Below are 19,444 nucleotides of genomic sequence, written 5' to 3'. Positions count from 1 at the left end.
CCAACTAACCCTGCTATCCCCTACATACCTACCTGGCTAGCTTGCTATATTTTTAACTGACACAGTACATAATTTTAATAATGAATTAAATACACAGTATGTCATGTATTTCATATCATTGCAATAATTTTTTTATTTTAATATCATTTCACAGGATGGATTTTTGCTGCACCAAACATAAGATATTTAGCTATTATCTTCATAATTGTGTCTTTACAAGTGGAATCTTTATCTAACTATAATGAGTAACGTTGACCAAGAGCCAAGATGAATTCCTGTCACATACAACCTAAAACTAATTAGTCCTTCAATAAAACTTACGCACTGATTGGCAGTGAAGTGAGATATGAAAAGATAGTCACGTGAGGATAAAGTGCGTTCCTATCATAATGACCTCTGGTTGATGATTAAACAGATGTCTGTAAATGCCTCTGTTGAGAAGAGCCAAGGTTTAGGAAAATGCTGAGTATATATACCTGGGATGAAAGGAGCTGAGAGAGCAGCAGAAACCTTAGCTGGCATATTCACTCTGTTATGATGGACAGACTAACAGCGGTAATATTTGTACTCCTGGTTTCATGTATCTGCAGGACATTAGGTAAGTACCCACACATTTCTGAATTGCCACATACATTGTGTTTTGTCACTGTCGTTTAAAGTAATACCAACCTATAACTATAACTTGCTTTTGGATTTATCAGTTTTTAAAAAATGGTTGCACAGTCCACACTCCATACTTAAGATACATCTCTTTTTCGGACAGGACTGACATGTGAAGGAAGCTGTGGGCTACAATTTCTCTCATGTTCATGCCACTCAACATGCGAGTCCCTGAAGACCTGCTGTACAGACTATAAGGAGTACTGTGTGGAAGCCCTTCCGTATTCTGGGTCCATTTTGGGTGGGACAGATTTTACTATCCTTGAAGCGAGTTTCAATAGTTCAGAGATCATATGCAGGTAAGACTTTGGGTTACACTTTGGACAGTCCACCCACAGATACATTATAGGGTATCTGTAACATTTCAGCAGCTTGTTAGTTGAGATTCAGCTGTTTTGTTTTGTCTGTACATAAGTTTGTGTTCATGAATTTTCATGTAGACACATACAGACAAAGCAAAATAGTTCAATTGCTGATTGAATCTCAGCTAATAAGCTGTCGAAATGTTACTTTATAAACTATTTGAAAAATGTTCCATCTGTTCCTTTACATGGGGTGCTGGGTACAGATATGCAAAGGGCCCCACCACCTTCCCAAGACAGGAGCAAGACAAACAGACTTTGTAGTGGTTTTGAATCTCTTTTTAGTTGTTGGTTTTTGTGGATTTGTGTCTGTGTGGTACATTCGTGTCTCCTTGTGGTTGTTTTGTGTCACTATGAGGTCAATTTTGTGTCTCCTTGTGTTTGTTTTGCATATTTTCGTGGTTGTTTTGTGACTATTTTAGGGAATTTTTGATCTTTTTGGTCTTTCTGTGTCATTTTGTGTCTCTTCCTGCTCTGTACGTGTTGATTTTAGTGACACTTTGCATGTGAAGGCCCTGGAGCCCTGTCACTTTGTGCCCCTGGGCCTGTGCCTGGTAGGCCTGTTCAGTAACCCATCCTTGTTCTTGAACCTGCTCTGGTTAAATCTTTGATTAGTTAAATGATTGAGAGAAATTACAACTTTATTTACTTCATAGAAACCTGCTGACCATTCCTTTATATCTAATGGCAGGTTCAACTACGGTACTGATACTGTGGGGTATGTGGATGACCACAGTAGAGGCCATTGTATCTCCCCGCTACTGTATGAAACAGGATGGATTCCCTTGAACATCTCCTCTGATAATGGCACCACATTCAACAGAGTTGGCAGCTGGCTCTCAGGTACAGTTACTGTCTGCATATTCTTAAGAGGACAACCGAAAAGCTAAAACACAGTTTTCTAATTGGTGTTGAAATGACAGTAACATTATTTGATTCAAATGTGTTGCTGCAGTTCATACTGGCAAGTTAGATGCTAAGTTTAAGGCGACTCTGGTCAACTCAACAAAATGGCAGTACTATGGTACACCTGATGTCGGAGGCATTCTTGAGATGACGTGGAATACCTCTTTGGTCATAGCGGACAGGGTCAATATAGAGCTCTGGGGATACAGGGAGACAGGTGAGTACACCTGTTTATTTATACTTTGTAGATCACATGACTATTAGCTAAGTAAAAACAAAGGTTAAACTGTTAAATGTTTCTCTGCAGGAGAACCCTACTCAGCCAACTGGCAGGGTGAGTGGAAATACCTGTACTCACTTGCAAAAGATCAGCCCAACAATGGCTCCTTTAGCTTCTTGCCTAAACCAGCAGAGAACGGTTTTGCAAGTTGGGAACTTGGCTCTCTACGCATCAGCCCCAGCAAGTACCCTGATGGCATGTGGTATGTACAGTACACCTCCTATTAGTGTTGTCATGATACTGGAATCTCTAACTTCAATACAATACATTGAAAAATATCAATATTTGATACTATTATCAATACCATGAGGAAAAATTGACAAATTTGACTGAATGAATTTGAATTTTCTTGGTTAGTAGCTGATAACAGCAGAAAGACTGTAGTAAACATTAATAATAAGAGAGAGCAATAAAACACAGCTGATATCTACGTATCTATACTGCAGAAAATGAGTACTGAAACAATTTCACATGTTCAGAATCATCACGAATCAATAATACAATATCTATTAAACAATCCTTCCTATAATATAGAAAAACTGTATTATTCTGGTTGTCAGCTGTACAGTATTTGTCATGTCATTTAGGAATGTACAAGCTGCATGGACCGAGGATCACGCTCTGGCCTGGCATCTGGAGGAGAAGTTCAGGCAGAACTCGACAGTTTGGGCCCTGGATAAATGTCTAGCATGGGACAAGCTAGAAGATAAGCTGCCGAACTTCCTCAGCGAGATCATAGACTGCCCCTGCACTCTGGCTCAAGCGAGAGCAGACACTGGGAGGTTTCATGTAAGTGGGAAGAGCAGCAAGTTTGGCTGCAATCACATGAGACAGCCTTAAAAAAATAATGGTTTATGATTAAAAACTGGCCCAAAATCACTGTGAGATGATTCAAATTACCTCATGCAAATAAATGCAATTACAGGCCAATTACAGGTCAACCAGCTTTGTATCATAATAACATGGGTAGTGTGTGTAAATCAGCATTTTTTTCCTGGCTCTTGGGATCTCACTCAAACACAGACCAAACTCCAATCAAACATCAAAACTAGGCGCTGATCAAATAAAAACATAAAATCCTTTTCCTGTATTACCCATTTCTTGCCTAAAATGTCTTCAGGAACATATTTTAGTGCACTGTTTGGCTGTAATGTGAGAAATCGATTCAAGATCATTTGTTACCAGCCACCTGCATATTGTTTATGATTTCAAAATAGCCAAGCTTGTGTTTTGCCACCTGCCAGTGAGAGCGCTCACTGGTGTGTCAAAGTGCATGCTAGCAGATGCGGTTTTCTTTCTTTTTCCTCTCGAGCAAAAGTGAATGCCACAGTCCCTTTTCTTTGTTTTCTCAGGTCATTTAGCAACAATTTTAAAAGTATTTACATCTACTGCATCTTTCCAGCAGTGAAATATTAAAATTTAGGCAGTGGTGCCTCGGTAGCTCACCCTTTGATTTTAGAAACAAATGTCTAAACAAGATATTATGACTACTCAATTTCCTCCCCTCTCTTTTCCTCCTATCCCGTCTATCTCCAGCTGCCCTATAATAAAGGCAACAAACCCAAATCATAACATAAGTTATGTCAACGCACACTTAAATAGACAATCATCACACAATTTAAATAACACACATGCAATCATACGTCTCAGATGAACAGAAGAGAGACGTCATAACAGTGTTTTTATGTGCTACATTAACTATGTAATGATTTTATGTGTTTATGGTGACTGTCAGTGCCTGTGGCCTTTTACTAATGCTCTCTGCTTATCAGTTCAAAGTCAAGGAGAGGTTTCCCCTAACTGTTTTTACAAGCATTCTTGGAATGTTGACCACGTCTCAGCATCGATCTTATGCTTTTTATCTGACACATTTACAGTAAGGGTTAGGCAAAGCCATTACTGTCTTCTAATGACTGTTGAGTGACGTGCAGTGTTAAATCTGCATGTATGTGTTGATGTACTGATGTAGTACGCCTCTGATCTGCATGTGAAGCTAGTGTGTGTATTGATGAGGATTATTCTCTCTGGATTACAGTATACATATGAACATGGTTGGCTGCTTGGTCACAGAGGCTTTCTCTTTTTCCTCAGACTGACTATGGCTGCGATATGGAGAAGGGGAGTGTGTGCACATACCATCCTGGGAGTATTCACTGTGTGAGGGCGATACAGGCAAGGTGAATCCTTCACTCAGACTTGCAGAATATTATATTCTAAATATTACAGCTGCATTTACATCAAAAGCAATACTTTGAAACACAAAGTATTTATCTAATTTGCAAAGCAGGCTGTATTAATTAATCTTCTGTTCTGTTCTGTTCTTTTATCTGAGCTGTTAATTATACATATAACCTCAAAGAAATGCCCACACCTGGCCCACCCTGCCTCACCCCAGAAGCAAACAGTAGTTAATACCCTTGTAATCCTCCTTGTACTCACTTGTAAGTTACTGCGATAATGGCTAAACTCTGCACCCGCCCTCTTTATGAAAGCTTAACTTGAATAATGACACCTGACACAGTAAAACTTTACTCTGTGCACTGATTAATGGAGCCACCTGCCCATAACTGTACATTCATACCTAAAAATATATCAAAAGCACCTTGAAAGTAGTACTATACTACAAGGTAAACAACTAATTAAAAATTTTATGTAACTTTTAACAATACTGCAGTAAATAAAATGTAAAAAAAAATGATGCGTAATCTACATCAGTAGATTTCATGGGGAGGATGGAGGATGTTTATGGGGAGATAATTGGTCAACAGTACACGCCACATTTAAGTGGTATACATCATCTCAAAGCTGGGCACCTAAAGAATAATTTGAGATACAACTCAACTCTTCTGGGTATTCATATGTAATAAACATTGTGTTTTGGTTAGGAGCCTGTATAAGGGCTTAGATCATTATAATTGAAGTGTATGATGGCCATTTCCATGCTCAATTATGTCTCAAAAGTTTTTGTAGATACTTTCAGGTCGATAGTATTTGTCACATAGTTTTGGTGCTAAATTTAAGCATTTCTGACCACTTGAGAATTGATATAAATGGTCAAAAATCCCTCGAAAATAGACTTACTACATTAAGCCACCAACACAGTAGAAAAATACATGCTGTGATTACGTATCAAAACTTTCAGAGAAATTTTAGAAAACATTAAGAGATTTGTGTCAAAATTGCATTTTTCTATTTTATTGGATGATGAGCTTTTCTGTTATGGAAACTGCTGAGAAACCCCATTATTGCCAATATTAGGTACACACTTTCATGTCCTCCTCAAGATTATCAGGTCAAAATTTGACTTTGTTCAGTACTTTGGTTTATGACTGAATACCTGCAAAACTAATGACACTCCCATCGGTCTCAGGTGTACTTTATTTTCATTTCGAATTAAAAAAATGTTAGCAAGGTAACACTCTAAAAATAAGATGACAAACATAGTAAGCATTACTGCCTAACTTTAAATCAAATTGCTGATGTGTTTCTATCAACAGTCCCAGGTACGCAGCGGGACAACAGTGTTGCTATGACAGCACCGGCGCTCAGGTTCTGACAGGAGACTCCATTGGGGGAAGCACTCCAGATCGAGCACACGACTGGGGCTCACCTCCATTCAACAACCCCCCTCGGATTCCTGGACAGTCCCACTGGGTCTATGACGTCCTCAGCTTCTACTACTGCTGCCTGTGGTCTGACAACTGCCACTACTACTTCAAACACCGGCCCTCCAGTGACTGCAGGCGTTACCAGCCACCCAGCTCAGGTGAGTCAACCTTTAACCATGGTGTTATGTGTTTCATAATATTATTGTTGTTTTGTGTGGAGACTTAAATTCTTGTGTGAAATGCCAGCTGTGGTGTTTGGAGATCCCCACTTCATTACATTTGATGGTGTCAGCTACTCCTTCAACGGCTTTGGGGAATACACTTTGGTGACCTCGAGAAAGAAAATGCTGACAATCCAAGGCAGAACAGAGCCTGTGAGTGGTGAGTTACTGAAGGCACTGAGCTTTTCAAAGTTTGTCTTTCTCAACAATGATAATATCACTTGATAAGTGTGACAAATATTTCTAAAACACACTGCACATACACTATTATAATTCCTCATCCCTGCATCATTGATCTGATTCTTCCACTGTTAGAAACCTCAATAAAAGCAACAAAGTTGACGGCTGTAGCCATGGAGGAGAAACTCTCTGATGTTATTGAGGTGCGGCTGGCCAGCGGTCACAACAGTCTTGAAGTGCTGCGGAATCAGAGAACCCTCTCCTTTTCTGAGCAGAGCTGGATGGACCTGCACGGTGAGACCCTGATTCAACTTTTTGCTTATTATTTTCGTATCCCTGATAAAATCTTATAAAATGTCTTCCCTTTTTAGATTTTCTTTGATAGTAAATGGGAATTTGGACACAGTTGTGACACTGTGATTAAGACAAAGTATTAAGAATGACCTCCACCTTGAGCAACTACAACAATAAATGCTGCCTAGACATTCAGTAAATGTATCAATTACAAATAATCCAGTAATCCAATGTACTTTCTATTAACATAACACTCACAGGGTCGATTTCTGTGTGTGAGTGCTTTTACTTATGAAATTTTCCTTCAATACTTCCTTCCACTGCATAAAATGCTGCCAGTATACCCCAGGTACGCTGCTAATTTGTGTTGGTGACATCATTTGGAGCCAGAGTCTCCACGGTATCAATGTTCTGGCCATACTGTCTGACCAATTGCGAGCAGCACCATTGATTGTGAGCACAACAATTGGCACATGCAACTGTCAATCATGACATCAAACCCCCTTTATATAGCATCAAATCGCTCGTTATATCCAAATTTATCAGAGAGATTAACCTTTAAACGTATGTCAGTGAGGTAAGAACTACCTCAATTGACAGACACAATCTTTGAGAAAAACTTTGATCTCTAAGTTTTGCCCATGTCCTATCCCAGGGGTCGGCAACCTTGGCTCCAGAGCCACATGGGGCTCTTTAGCCCCTCTCTGGTGACTCCCTATGGCTTTGACAAACAAGCGTGTTGAAATGAATAACAGTTATTTTTTAAGATTTTCATTTTCATTTGTTGTTGTTGTAGAACTACAATGATTCATACATTCCCCAGTTGTAAAAATGTGTTGCCTATACACCAAATTAAAAAAATATAACTTTCTGTACTTTTACTTTTTCAATTTTCAAAGCAGGACTTTTATTTGTGTGTAAATATTCTTACACAGTTGTGTCACTACTTTACTTTAGTGAAGGATTTAAATATTTCCTCCACCCCTGCAGAAATGTGAACTGAAAACTGTTCCAACTTTGGCATAAATGTGTGTGTTCCTGTAGGACCCACACAGTAAGATGCTGATTGAGAAAATATCCTCTCAGGGTCTTCAAAGTGAGGTCTCAATATCATCTTGTTAAAACTAAAAGAACTGCCTTTATTCTGACTTAATCTCCCTTCTAGGTGTGTTTGTGTTTTCTCCGTCCTCTACAAATGTGACCGTGATGTTCCCCAGTGGAGCCGGGGTGGAAGTCCGACTGAGAGAGGGAACCATGACAACCACCGTGCTCCTGCCAGAGGGTTTCAAAAACTCCACCCTGGGACTGCTGGGAAAGATGAACGGTGACCCCAGGGATGATCTCGCTCTCACCAACGGCCAACTTGTGCAGAACCACAACAATCCAGAGGAGGTGTTCAGCTTTGGGGCAAGCTGTAAGAAAAAAATCTCACAATGCAGATTATGTGCTGTTCTTCAAAATGAATGTGATGTTTACATCTGTATATTTTACATAGACTATGAATCACATGAGATTTGGACTATTAGATGAAACCACCCACATAATAAGAAGCAACTCATTCACTGTCTTATGATGTGAAATGGTTGAGTAGGAAATGATTTATTTGATCAATAAGTAAAACAAATGTAGTCAAGGCCAATATAAGGCAACTAGGAGAGTAAGGTCAGGACTATTATCAGGTTAAAAATGGAGACCTGTAATCATAAATCTATTCCTGACTCCTGAATTATCTTGGATATTAGTCAGGAAAAATTACACGCAGGTCAAAGTTTAAGGTCCTCTTGTCACACCTCATCTTGTCATACTGCTTCCTGTTAGGGGTCATGTCCCCTGCATGCTGGGACACACCCTTTGAATTTTCATGTTGCAAAGTTTCCACTTAACTTGAAGCACTTTTAATGGTAACTGTCTAATGTTTCTCTCTGTCTTACAGGGGCCATCTCCAACAAGTCTGCCTTGTTCACATATGATTCAGACTATCTTTTGAACACATATCTCTACTATCCGAGACACGACCACACCTTTATTCCGGTGTTTTCTGTCCCTGAGAGTCCAGATGATCCATTAGCCAATCAAGCAGCTGAGATATGCTCTGGAGAGGGCGCTCAGTTCTGCAGGTGTGACAAGAAAATCTTCTATCTACTTTTACTCACTTTAATAATTAATGAACTAAAAAAACAAATGTTGGCTATCTCGGTAAGAATGAAGTCATGTCTCTATATGGGGAGGTTTACACATCATTAGAAGTACCACTCCTGAGGGGAACTTTCTAAATCCTGATGATGTCATCAGTGTTATCTTCAACCTGTCCTCAGTCCCAGGTCACTGACACTTTGTCACACCCATAGGTGTCTGATAACAACGCACCCAGCGCCCTTTAGTGTATCTACGTGATGCACAGCTGACAAACATTGCAACACGTGGTTAATGTTGTGAAATGGTCACAGTTAGGTTTAGGCAACAAAACTACTCGGTTAGGTTTAGAAATAAAGTCATTTTTTGGGTTAAAATAAGTACGTTTGTAAAAAAAACAATCACTGACCTCAGTGAGACTTATTTTTGTTAAAAACGGGTTAGATAATAAATAAAATAATAAAAATACTGTGACAGAAATACATCATGTGATATCAGTGTGGGCCGTGCGTAAATTACATAATGTAACATAAAAATAATTCTGACTTTTGATTTAACATGTGACAAGAACTGTGATACCCCAGTGAGTTTAAAGTCTGGATATTAAACCTGTTTCATTTCAGTATTTAGATAAAGCTTTTTGCACCTGTACTTGTTTGTCCCCTATCGCTAACAGACCACCTAGTGGTTGCATGTGGAATCAATCAAGACGGATCAAGAGAAATGATCCAGATTTCAATTAAAGTGTTTCTCATCCACCTCCCCACCCCCTGTCCTTAGCAGACTTTCTTGCTCTTTACACTATGTCAGTTGCGCCATTGGTGTCAATATTACATGTTAAGGATATCTGACAGTGTTTGACAACCTGGGAATGAGAACAGGCCATAATTTTGGCTTGTTGAATACAAAAAGGTTGCATTCTATATTGGAAGTATGAGTTTGAAGGACATGGGTAATGACCAAGCAAAGAGGTCTCACAAAAAGCATGTAAGGAAATGTAGGACGCAGCATTTTTAGATTTTGCCCCATACAGGGAATAAAAGTAATATCTTAGCTCCTGATGATGCATTCTTCAACTTTGTTTAAATGCATGGAAGTGAAACAATTTTCTTAACTACAGCAGCTCACTTTCTGATCAGTATCTCTGTCCTGTAGGTATGACATCCTGGTAGGCCGTAGTCCAGCAATGGGAAATGCCACTAAAATGTCTTTCCAGAGTCACATTTCCCTTGTGAAGGATCTAAAGCCAGGTGAGTTTCTAAAAACACACAATGAAAAAGTGATTATAATAGACAATGGCATGGCTTCACAGTTGTTGTTTTGCTGTGCAGTGACATCCTGTGGATGGCTTTCACCGCCAACTAATGGGAAGAAGGAGGGGACCACATATTTACAAGGATCAAAGGTGAAGCTGTCCTGCGATGACGGGTACAAACTCAAAGGATCAGAAGTGCGCGTCTGCCAGTCGAACGGCCAGTGGTCTGGACAGGACACATCCTGCGTGATTCCAAGTATGAAAAAGTTATGAAGTTTTGTCTGATAATTCTGATCTTCACAAATCAGCAGTGGCAAATGTGTCTGTATTGAGAGAGAGTGTGTGTGTGTGTGTGTGTGTGTGTGTGTGTGTGTGTGTCCTCCTGTGCATCATTTGATCCATCGAATCAGCTCTATAGTGTTGAAAAAAAAAATCAGATCACTCATGACATTTTTATACAAATATTTATGGAAGCAACAATTGCGGCTGCATTCCAGTCAAATATGGCACTGGGCTTAAAAGCTGTGCTGCTGTGCCAAAGGTCGGTCGGTCACTCATGCTCGCCTGAGACTTTTTCATGTCACAACTGTGGCGTTCACAGGCTCAGCCACTTTTTCCCGTAAACTTGAGCAGACGTTGATGTTTGCAAGTGTGCAGTTCATCCAAGAAACAACAGTGGCAGGTGACTAATGTGGCCATTTGTCCCACTCTTACGAGAAACACGCAGCTTCACAGGAAAAAGGAGGGAAGCTGTCGGATGCAGAAAAGTGAGACCTGTTCCAGTCCAGAGTAGCTGCTTTTCAAAAACTTTTTGTGCTCTTAATGTCAATGAGTGCCTGTATTTGTGCTCATATTTGGCACAGAAAATTTGCTCCTTTTTTCTGTGTATAATTACTGACTTGTTCGGGAAGGTTTTCTTGTGCGCTCTTGGAAACAAACCTCTTCAACTCTTAGGTGGCTTATCCGCCTGGTGGGTGACACTCTTACATGAATGTGAATGCAGTAGCAGGAGATAAACCTGTGTTAAGCATACTAAACTAAAACCTGAACACTTGATGGTGCTAGAAGAAACGTTTAGGGATCATTAGTGTTTACAGTTCATCCTCTCAGGGACAATGAGAGGTTGTACAAAAATTTGTTGCAGTATATCCAAAAGCTGACAAGAGATTTCATTCAAATCTACAAATGTTAATCTCACCTGTAGTCAGAATCTCAGAGGATAATAAAAGTCAGTAAAGTTCATCCTCTGGGCACCATGAATGTTGGTACAAGATTTTTTGCCAATCCAGCTAATCAGTCTGGGAAAAAAAGGTGACACAACAGACGTATCAACAGACATTGCCATACCAAGAACCATGCTTTCAGTTAAGCTGCCTGCATGGCTGGGAAGTACATTAGGGCAAATCACAAATGACAAGAATTAATTTTTTCTTGCCTTTGTTTGAAGCAAATACATGCACTCAAAGGCTACACTTAACATACTGTATTTTTAATTCAATACATTCTAATGCATAGATGTAGATTTCGGGGAAAGGGGGGATGCAGGGGAATGCTCCCCCCAAGAAAAACATGAAAGAAACAAAGGCTTTTTATTCTGACAAAATTGAAGACACATACACATCATAAATTGGTCTATAAAAGGCGCACATTGGTTCATAAAAATAAGTGTTTGACGCTCAAAATTTTCTGGCAGAAGACCTACAAACCCCCTATTCAAATGTGTCCCCCACCAACTCAAAGTGGAAATTGAACCTACACCCTTAATCAGTAGCAACACAAAAAATACTTAGGAGACATCCGTATAACATTAAGCCAATGTGTTCCACTGAACTGGACAAGAAAAAAAAAAAGTACAGGCATGGGATGACTGTGTCAGCAGAACAAAGTTCTACCTGGTTGGGCATCACTGTTGCATGTACTCTCACTTTCTGTCTGAATCTATGCAGTTAACTATTAAAGGTAAAAAGGTAATGAAACTTCCTAGGAACTTCCTCTGTTTTAAAAACATCTTTGTCATTTGTAGGTAACATCGCAGGAATTGTGGCTGGTTCAGTTGTTGGAGCTGCAGCACTGATTTTAATTATAACAACAATCGTACTCCACTCCAAGAGAAAGCAAAGGTGCAGTATCTTCAGTTGATGCGTTATTAATCTGTAGGACAACATCTTTTAAATTCATTAACTCATTTAATGAATGTGGAAAAGTTTCACAGAAGCTGTGTATAGTCTCCCCATACAGAATGAAAGTACATTACCCTCTAACTGTTTCTATTCTTTTTTATTTTATTTTAGAAAACGAGACAATGAGACGACATCAGCCTTCTAACCACAACTCCTCAGCTATTGGAAACTGTGTACCTTTAAAATGAATCGTTCACAAATATATGCTTTCAGTAGGTAAAGACACACATAACACAAAAGAGACATCTTGTATTGTATTGTAAAGCACAGCCATGATCCAGACTAAACATACAAAGGTCTCTGCTCAGTTAAAGAGTAACTATTCACTCCATCTTTTACATGGCTATTATTGCACAGGTTTTTTGAAATTATAACTTGTGTTGCACTTTTGACCAGACACACCGTCACTGCAAAGCATTCTAACACACTGTAAGCCTGTTCAATAAGTTAACAATAACTGATAAAAGTCTCATGAAAGGTCAAACATTAATAAAAGCAAAAAACCTGCCACTGTCTGAACACTCCATTATCATTGTTTTTGGTCTACTGAAGAAAAAGAAAGACTTTGGGCAGCTTTTCAGGCCACCTGTATATTTATATATGTATATAAACACACACACATATATATGTATACACAGAAACAGGAAAAAAAACTATAAAATGAAATGCTTGTTGTTTGTGCATTGTCATCAAATGCTGATGAATACTGTCATACAGTTTACTATGTTTAAATATGTTGGACAATAAAGTTTTCAAATAGTTTGTTGTGTAACTATAATTCAGACTCAGTGTGAATTATGATTTTCTAAAGCTACACAGACATAACAACATGTTGTTAAGATGTTCTTGACCAGCCTTTTATCTCAATACTCCATGACAAAGTGTAATTAAACGTTTACAATGAAGTTTTCTCATTATTTATCAGTTAAAACTAACAAAAATGCTATTTGGCAATGATAATTTATAACTTCAGTAGACTTATTGTTGTTTTATCAATGAGGTAGGCTTATACCCTTGGGGATTATGGATAAGTTTCCTAGCAAAAATTACAGTGAGATACAAATGATTTCAGACTGCATTTTCACCCTGCCACAAAATGAATCTTCTCTATTATACACAGACACAGCCCTACTATCATGTAGCCTATTTCATATTGTGCATATAGATAATTGTCAGATACCAGTAGAAGCTTAAACCCTGTAACGTACTAACTGCTTTGTAGAGCACATTTTGACTCACTATCTCTTAATGAAAAATCAGTTAAATTTAATTTAGCCTAAATCTATCTCTAACATTCAGTTCAGGCACATTATGATAAAAAAATTCCACTAGATGTCACTGTGTCTTAATATCATATGCCTTGTCAGTTCACCTCCTTCAGACACAAAGGCTCTGTGTGGTGGGATTTTCAAAGGTAGGCAAGTTTATTAACAAATTATAGTTCCAGAGGTCTTACTGAACAGGTTTGAGTAACCTTGTACAAAAAATAAAAATCTAATAAGGGTCAAATAATTAACAAAAAAAAAAAGCTCTGCAAAACAATTCATTTGTCCTTTAATGGTAAAGGCAGAGAAGCTAAGCTAATATAATTAAAACTGACTATCTGCTAAGAAATAAAACATCTTCTGATCATTTACTGTTGTTATATGATACATTTAATCCATTTTATATATATCCGTATGGTTTTTTTACTGCCTAAAGCTATGCTCAATGAAATGGATGAATTGCCCTTTAATGGCAAAGGTAGTGATGCTAAGATAATCAATTTGCAATTCTTATGAAATTAAAAAAAAAGAATGAATATTCATTGTTGTTAATACCATAACATTAATATTATTCCATTATATATTTGATGAAAACAATTCTATCAACATGATTTTTTTTCACCATTTTTGAGATGCTTTGAAGTACTGCAATGGTAAAAATCTAGAATACATACATGGAAATAATAGTAGTACTGGTATTACTACTAATTCCATGGTCAGAAATTGCTATATGTTGGTAAACTAACATATTTCTAACATTATAACAGAACATGATTTGTAACTTTTTTCCTGTTGTACCATTACCATGAAGGGCCATCACAGCTGTCACAGCTGTGTGGTAGAGGCCTATATTTAAAAAACTATGGGGTCTGCTAAAAAAAAATTAACATTGATTTTTGTTATTATAAGCAAATAAAAAATGCAGAGAAAAAGTTTTTCCTTTGATTTTTTCTTCTTGAGGACATTAAAGGGCTAACCTTTCAACAAAATAGTGTCATATTTTGTCATATGTGGACCTTGAATGCACGTATGATGGAAGCCCTGCAAACAAATGTCACACTGAACATGGAAAACAGATAATTTGGATGCTTTCAGTAAGAAGCTGCACATTTTCATTCTTGATGAGGAAGAAATCATGTGTGCTAAAAAGGTAACAAAATCTGTGGACTGTCAGACGGCGACACTACAGTTTGGCCTACAAGACACTGTATCCCTCTATGACTCAAAGAGGAAACTTCTCCATATTTACCAAGGTTATTATGATGATCTGAAGTATATACAAATTAAAATAGCCTATTTGATGGTAATTCAAGATGGTGTTGCTAACAATAGTCTAGTAGGCTATCTAGTTAATATCTTGGTCTGATGCTTTGGATGAGTGCAGATGGAAAGGCTTCAGATATTGCCTCATAAATAAATACCATTCCTCTCTAATGCCAATGGTATGATTTATTTCTCTAAAGCTCACTTCATTATTTGCATAACATAACACCCATGAAGACGTTGCTCTGGATGCAAAATTCCTCACCAGCACTCGACAGCGTCAGCGCCTCAGTCCATCACTTTGTCCTGAATGTAAACATGTCATTAACGTTGTAATTTGCCCTACATGCTCACAACAGAATAATGTTTGTTTGGAGTTCTTTTCCTTCAGTCTTGTGTTGAGAAACTGGAAGTAACTCTGTTGTTTACGGTGTGACTCTGAATGTACGTGCTGTTCCCTCACATAACACAAGGCTGTGATTTCTATGGACAATGAGCACCAGTATGTGACAAGACTGCAGAGGCCACTGCTGAATAAACTGTCTGCTTGCTGCTTCCAGAGTCACTCACCAACAACTTGCCACAGACACTCCAGAGATATAAATACTGAATAGTTAGCATTATCCTCTCCAGGTCCAGGGGCAACGGAGGAGTGACACCACAGTTCATGACATACAAGTCATTCTCATCCTTTAGATCACACTTAACATTGGACAAGTGCTAGAATGAATCAGCTGGGTATATAAAGTGTGTGAGGAGAGCACTACAGATGCCAGAGCAGCCTTCTCCTCAGACCTCGTGCTCACTTTCTGCCGGGAATAAAAATACTGCTGCCCTATTGTTTAGAGTCCAAATCATCAATCTCGATTTGTTTGTTAGGGTGGAGCTCTAAGCCTTTGCAGTTTCACCATCCTTTCCCTTCATTCTGAGCTTATTTTTCAGGATATGGGGGACCAAAATAAAATACTATCCCGTCCCATTTTCCGCCGAGATGTCAAGTGGGATCCCTTCCCAAACTGGACGCAGCCGAGCCGAATCTTTGCGCAGGATTTTGGCCTCCCTCCATTCCTGGATCCAAGTGATCTGGACTGGATAGAGTGGTCAAAGAGGAGACTGGCAGCTTTCTCCTGGCCTGGGTACACACAAACTCCCCTTCTGCCTCCATTCAGCAGTCAGCACCCTGCGACGTTGAACCAAAAGGATCTGAGGCAACTTACGAGCGGGGTGTCAGAGATCCGAACTGGGCAAGACAGCTGGAAGATTAATCTGGACGTCAATCACTTCTCACCAGAGGAGATTACAATCACGACCAAGGAAGGGTACTTGCAAATATCAGGTACTCTGCATGTGCTATTTGTGAGATGTGAGAAAACTTAAATGTCCAGTGTGCAGGATTTAGGGGGATATGTTGGCAAATATGTAATGTATATATTATAAGTATGTTTTCTTTCATGTATAATCACCTAAAAATATGTTTTTGTTACCTTAGAATGAGCTGTTTATATCTACATGAGGAGTGCGTCCTCGTCCATGGAGTCTGCCATGTTGCACTGCCATGATTCTATGGTAGCCCAGAGCAGACAAACCAAACACTTGCTCTACACAGGGCCATTTGTGTCTTTGCTGATGCAAAAACATGAATTCACTGTATTTGAAACGACTTTATTTACTGGTTTTAATCACAGGTTCCATTTGTTGTGGAGAGGAAGAGATCTCTGCTAATAATTCGGCTCCCGGTAAAAACCTCTTTAAAGCCTGAATCTGGATTCCCGTGTTGGCCACCATAGTTAGCAGCCCTTCTGCGACAAGCTGAACACAGTCTGTAAATGTGAAACTGCTTTAGGGTCCATTTGTTTTGTAGAGGAAGAGACCTCTGCAGACATGCATTACTGGACAGGTCTTCCGAGCACAGACCCAAGGGCTCAAAGTGTCAGTGCCCTGTCTTTTACCTGCAAAATGTCACCTAAATTAACACATGCCGACAAGGAAGAGACTCAAAATGACCACAAAGAGCTGCAAAGGAACTGCAAAGATACACAAAATAAGTACAGAGAGGGCCAAAACAACCACAAAGAGAGGCAAAAAGCACACAAAATGACTTCAAAGAAACAAACGACTACAAAGAGTCACCAAACTAAACCATGAAGGAGTCACAAAATTACCACAAAAAGATGCGTAATGACTACAAAGACACGCAGAGCAACAACAACAACAACAAAAAGGGCAAAACCACCACAAAGTCTGTGTTTCTTACCTCTGTATTGGAGAGTTGGTGGGGCCTTTTGCATACTGGTGCCCAGGGGCCTGGGGCTGTATTCACAACCATTCTGAGAACTCTCAGAGAACATTTAACGTAGCCTAAAAAAATAGTGAGGATTCCTAGCTTAGGGGTGATTTAGAAGAGCAAGGAAGGGACAGAAAGTATTACCTTAGTGAGGAGGTGTGGTTGACCCCCTTGCTAGGTATGAAGCATTCTTTTAACAGTTGTGATTGGTTGTCACAGACACACCCCTGTGTGAGCCTGCAAGGTGTGGACACCCAGTGGAAATGAGATGAACTGCATCACAATGTGAGACTGTGAAAGTGTTGTCATTGTCAGTGTGATCACTCTGCTGATGGAAGGTTGACACAGACTCAAGTCATCACTGCTGCACTGTTGCATTTTTCCGGTTCAAATATCTTAGTGTTGTGATCATTTTATTTCTGGTGTTATAGAGTTATTGCGTTGGTGGGAAATGTATGTATCTCTAAGAGATCTACCACAAATATTAGCCCTGCACCATCAACTCTTTAGCATTTCATTAACTCACTGTCATCCAGCGTTTTGAGAATATTTCTCGTACCTCTTAATCCTTCTGCCATTTTCTCCTCTGCTTACGAAACTCTCAAAGTCCTTCCTACTCTTTTAAGGTCTAAGATGCTCTGTGAATAGCTTTTATCTTTACAAGGACCTAGTCTTAACTTTAAGGGGAAATTCTAAGAAAACAAAAGAATTTTCTTAGAACAGCTCTTTGTACAGGAAGCTTTGTGAATATGGCCTCAGGAGTTCATACTTGGCCCACAGGGGAAGTTTCAGAGAAGTTTCAGCTGGAAACAATCTACAATCCTCACCAGTAGATGCTACTAAATCCTACACACTGATCCTTTAAGTAAAAACATCCTAATGAATCTAATCAATCTGTGCTTTATCATTAACATTATTTTCTTAACATAGCTTTTTAAAATTATTTCTGTTTTTCGTTACAAGGAAATCATGAAGAAAGGCAGGATGAGCATGGATCGGTTTCAAGGTGCTTCACCCGGAAATACAAGTGAGTTCTCTCTGTGAATGTGACAAATGTTGAAAAATGATCTTGGTGAAATTCAATATAATTGCTGGGTATTGCGTTAAGTTAAGTTAAGTTAAGTTAAGTTAAGTTAAGCATTAAGTCTTATTATTGCAAACAAGTGGTGAAATGTCTAAGAGGCAAGAGGACAAAATAAACTTTCTCCTCATTTCTTCAAGGCTGCCGCAGGGGGTGGACTCACAGCACATCAGTTCTTCACTGTCAGGTGATGGAGTTCTGTCCATAGAGGCCCCCGCCCCCAGGACATCCATCACCGACTCAGCCAATGAGATTGTCATACCTGTTCAGATCAGGCAGACGCAGGACGGTGAAAAGTGAAACCAGTAAGCAAGAATTTGAAACTACAATCGGGATGTAGCCCAAGCTGTGCGCAGCAACTTTTTGTACAAAACTAGTGCTTTGTCACCAGTAGAACACCATGTTGCAATCACTTTTGGTTTCAAAATCACATGCAGACTCATCGTCATACTGACTCTGACTCTGAATAAAGGAATTATTTTTGCTTGTCAGCTCTTGAAAAGGACTAGCGTGACTTTGCATTCCTAACAACATGCCATCATTTCTAATATCCTTATTAGACGAAAACATACATGCTGACAGCAGGTAGTTGTGACCTTACATGACCTGAGGGACTGTGGAGCTTATGGATGACAATACTGGCCGATAATGGACAGTGGAAATGGACTATTTATATCTAAACATCTTATTTACTTGATGATAAAAAGGTTGCATTGTGCTTCTGTGTAACATGACAATCTAATTAACAATTACTTTGGTTGAATTTTAATTTGCTTTTGAGGAAGAGAAACACTGTAAAGGTTGTAGCATAGACTCATTGTGTGTGTTTGTCCTGAAAGTTGTATATTGATGTATGGAATAACCAGCCTAATGAAGCTGTCCTCATGTATAATCTTATACAAATGTATTAAACAGCTTCAGCCATATAAATAAAGACAGAAAGTAATTTTCTATAGTGTCTCTCATTACTGATGCATTTGTCAGCAGATTAAGGGATTACTAGGATCCACTTTAATCTGTATTAATCAATTATACATTGCTCTATTTCTCACTGCTTTCAAAAAATTGTGGTCAAATTATCCTATTAAGGTCAAACAGTCCACAAGAGGGCACCAATGTCATATTTAACGCAGTATCTGGACACTGTCTTATTTCCTGTTTGTCTGTGGTATTCAAGTTAATTTTATTTCTTCATGTTGACATTAATCTGCAGTTTCCCTCATAGACCTTGACAGAGAGAAGGTCAGCTGTTTTGAAGTTATCACATTGAATTTACTTCCTGAATGGTACTGCTGTAAACACATACCCTCGAACACTAATGCACCAAAAATCTGTTTTGAACCATATGATTTTCTACCATACATGTATTGACAAACCTTAAAGCAAATGTGCAGCAGCTTGAGAGTGCAGTGGAGGCTGAAAGGATCAAAGTCAGGTGCTGAGCGGATCTGATAAAGGACACTTCAAAGTAA

The 19,444-nt window shown here is 38.9% G+C and overlaps 2 protein-coding genes and 1 long non-coding RNA gene across 3 annotated transcripts; 2 read left to right on the top strand and 1 right to left on the bottom strand.

Moving 5' to 3' along the window:
• Nucleotides 1-483: 483 nt before the first annotated feature.
• On the top strand, nt 484-12,943 carry LOC125905725 (sushi domain-containing protein 2-like). The gene is made up of 16 exons (XM_049603905.1): nt 484-598; nt 764-959; nt 1,714-1,865; nt 1,978-2,145; nt 2,236-2,410; nt 2,796-2,997; nt 4,300-4,385; nt 5,706-5,974; nt 6,063-6,197; nt 6,353-6,511; nt 7,677-7,925; nt 8,445-8,628; nt 9,800-9,894; nt 9,976-10,155; nt 11,923-12,019; nt 12,191-12,943. The coding sequence occupies exons 1-16, from the start codon at nt 535-537 to the stop codon at nt 12,222-12,224; spliced, it is 2,445 nt and encodes an 814-aa protein (XP_049459862.1). The 5' UTR covers nt 484-534; the 3' UTR covers nt 12,225-12,943.
• Nucleotides 7,812-17,500, bottom strand: LOC125905744 (uncharacterized). The gene is made up of 3 exons (XR_007451698.1): nt 16,862-17,500; nt 9,773-9,902; nt 7,812-7,923 (listed from the first exon to the last, which is right to left on the bottom strand). It is a non-coding gene; the product is annotated as an uncharacterized LOC125905744 (long non-coding RNA).
• Nucleotides 15,306-18,906, top strand: LOC125905740 (heat shock protein beta-1-like). The gene is made up of 3 exons (XM_049603926.1): nt 15,306-15,943; nt 17,855-17,918; nt 18,113-18,906. The coding sequence occupies exons 1-3, from the start codon at nt 15,553-15,555 to the stop codon at nt 18,270-18,272; spliced, it is 615 nt and encodes a 204-aa protein (XP_049459883.1). The 5' UTR covers nt 15,306-15,552; the 3' UTR covers nt 18,273-18,906.
• The last annotated feature ends 538 nt before the right edge of the window (nt 18,907-19,444 follow it).

Source organism: Epinephelus fuscoguttatus, linkage group LG18 (genome assembly GCF_011397635.1).
Source record: "Epinephelus fuscoguttatus linkage group LG18, E.fuscoguttatus.final_Chr_v1".
NCBI classification, from domain to species: Eukaryota; Metazoa; Chordata; class Actinopteri; order Perciformes; family Serranidae; genus Epinephelus; species Epinephelus fuscoguttatus.
Note: the sequence above shows the minus strand (reverse complement) of the source record. Positions and strands in the feature narration are given on the sequence as shown.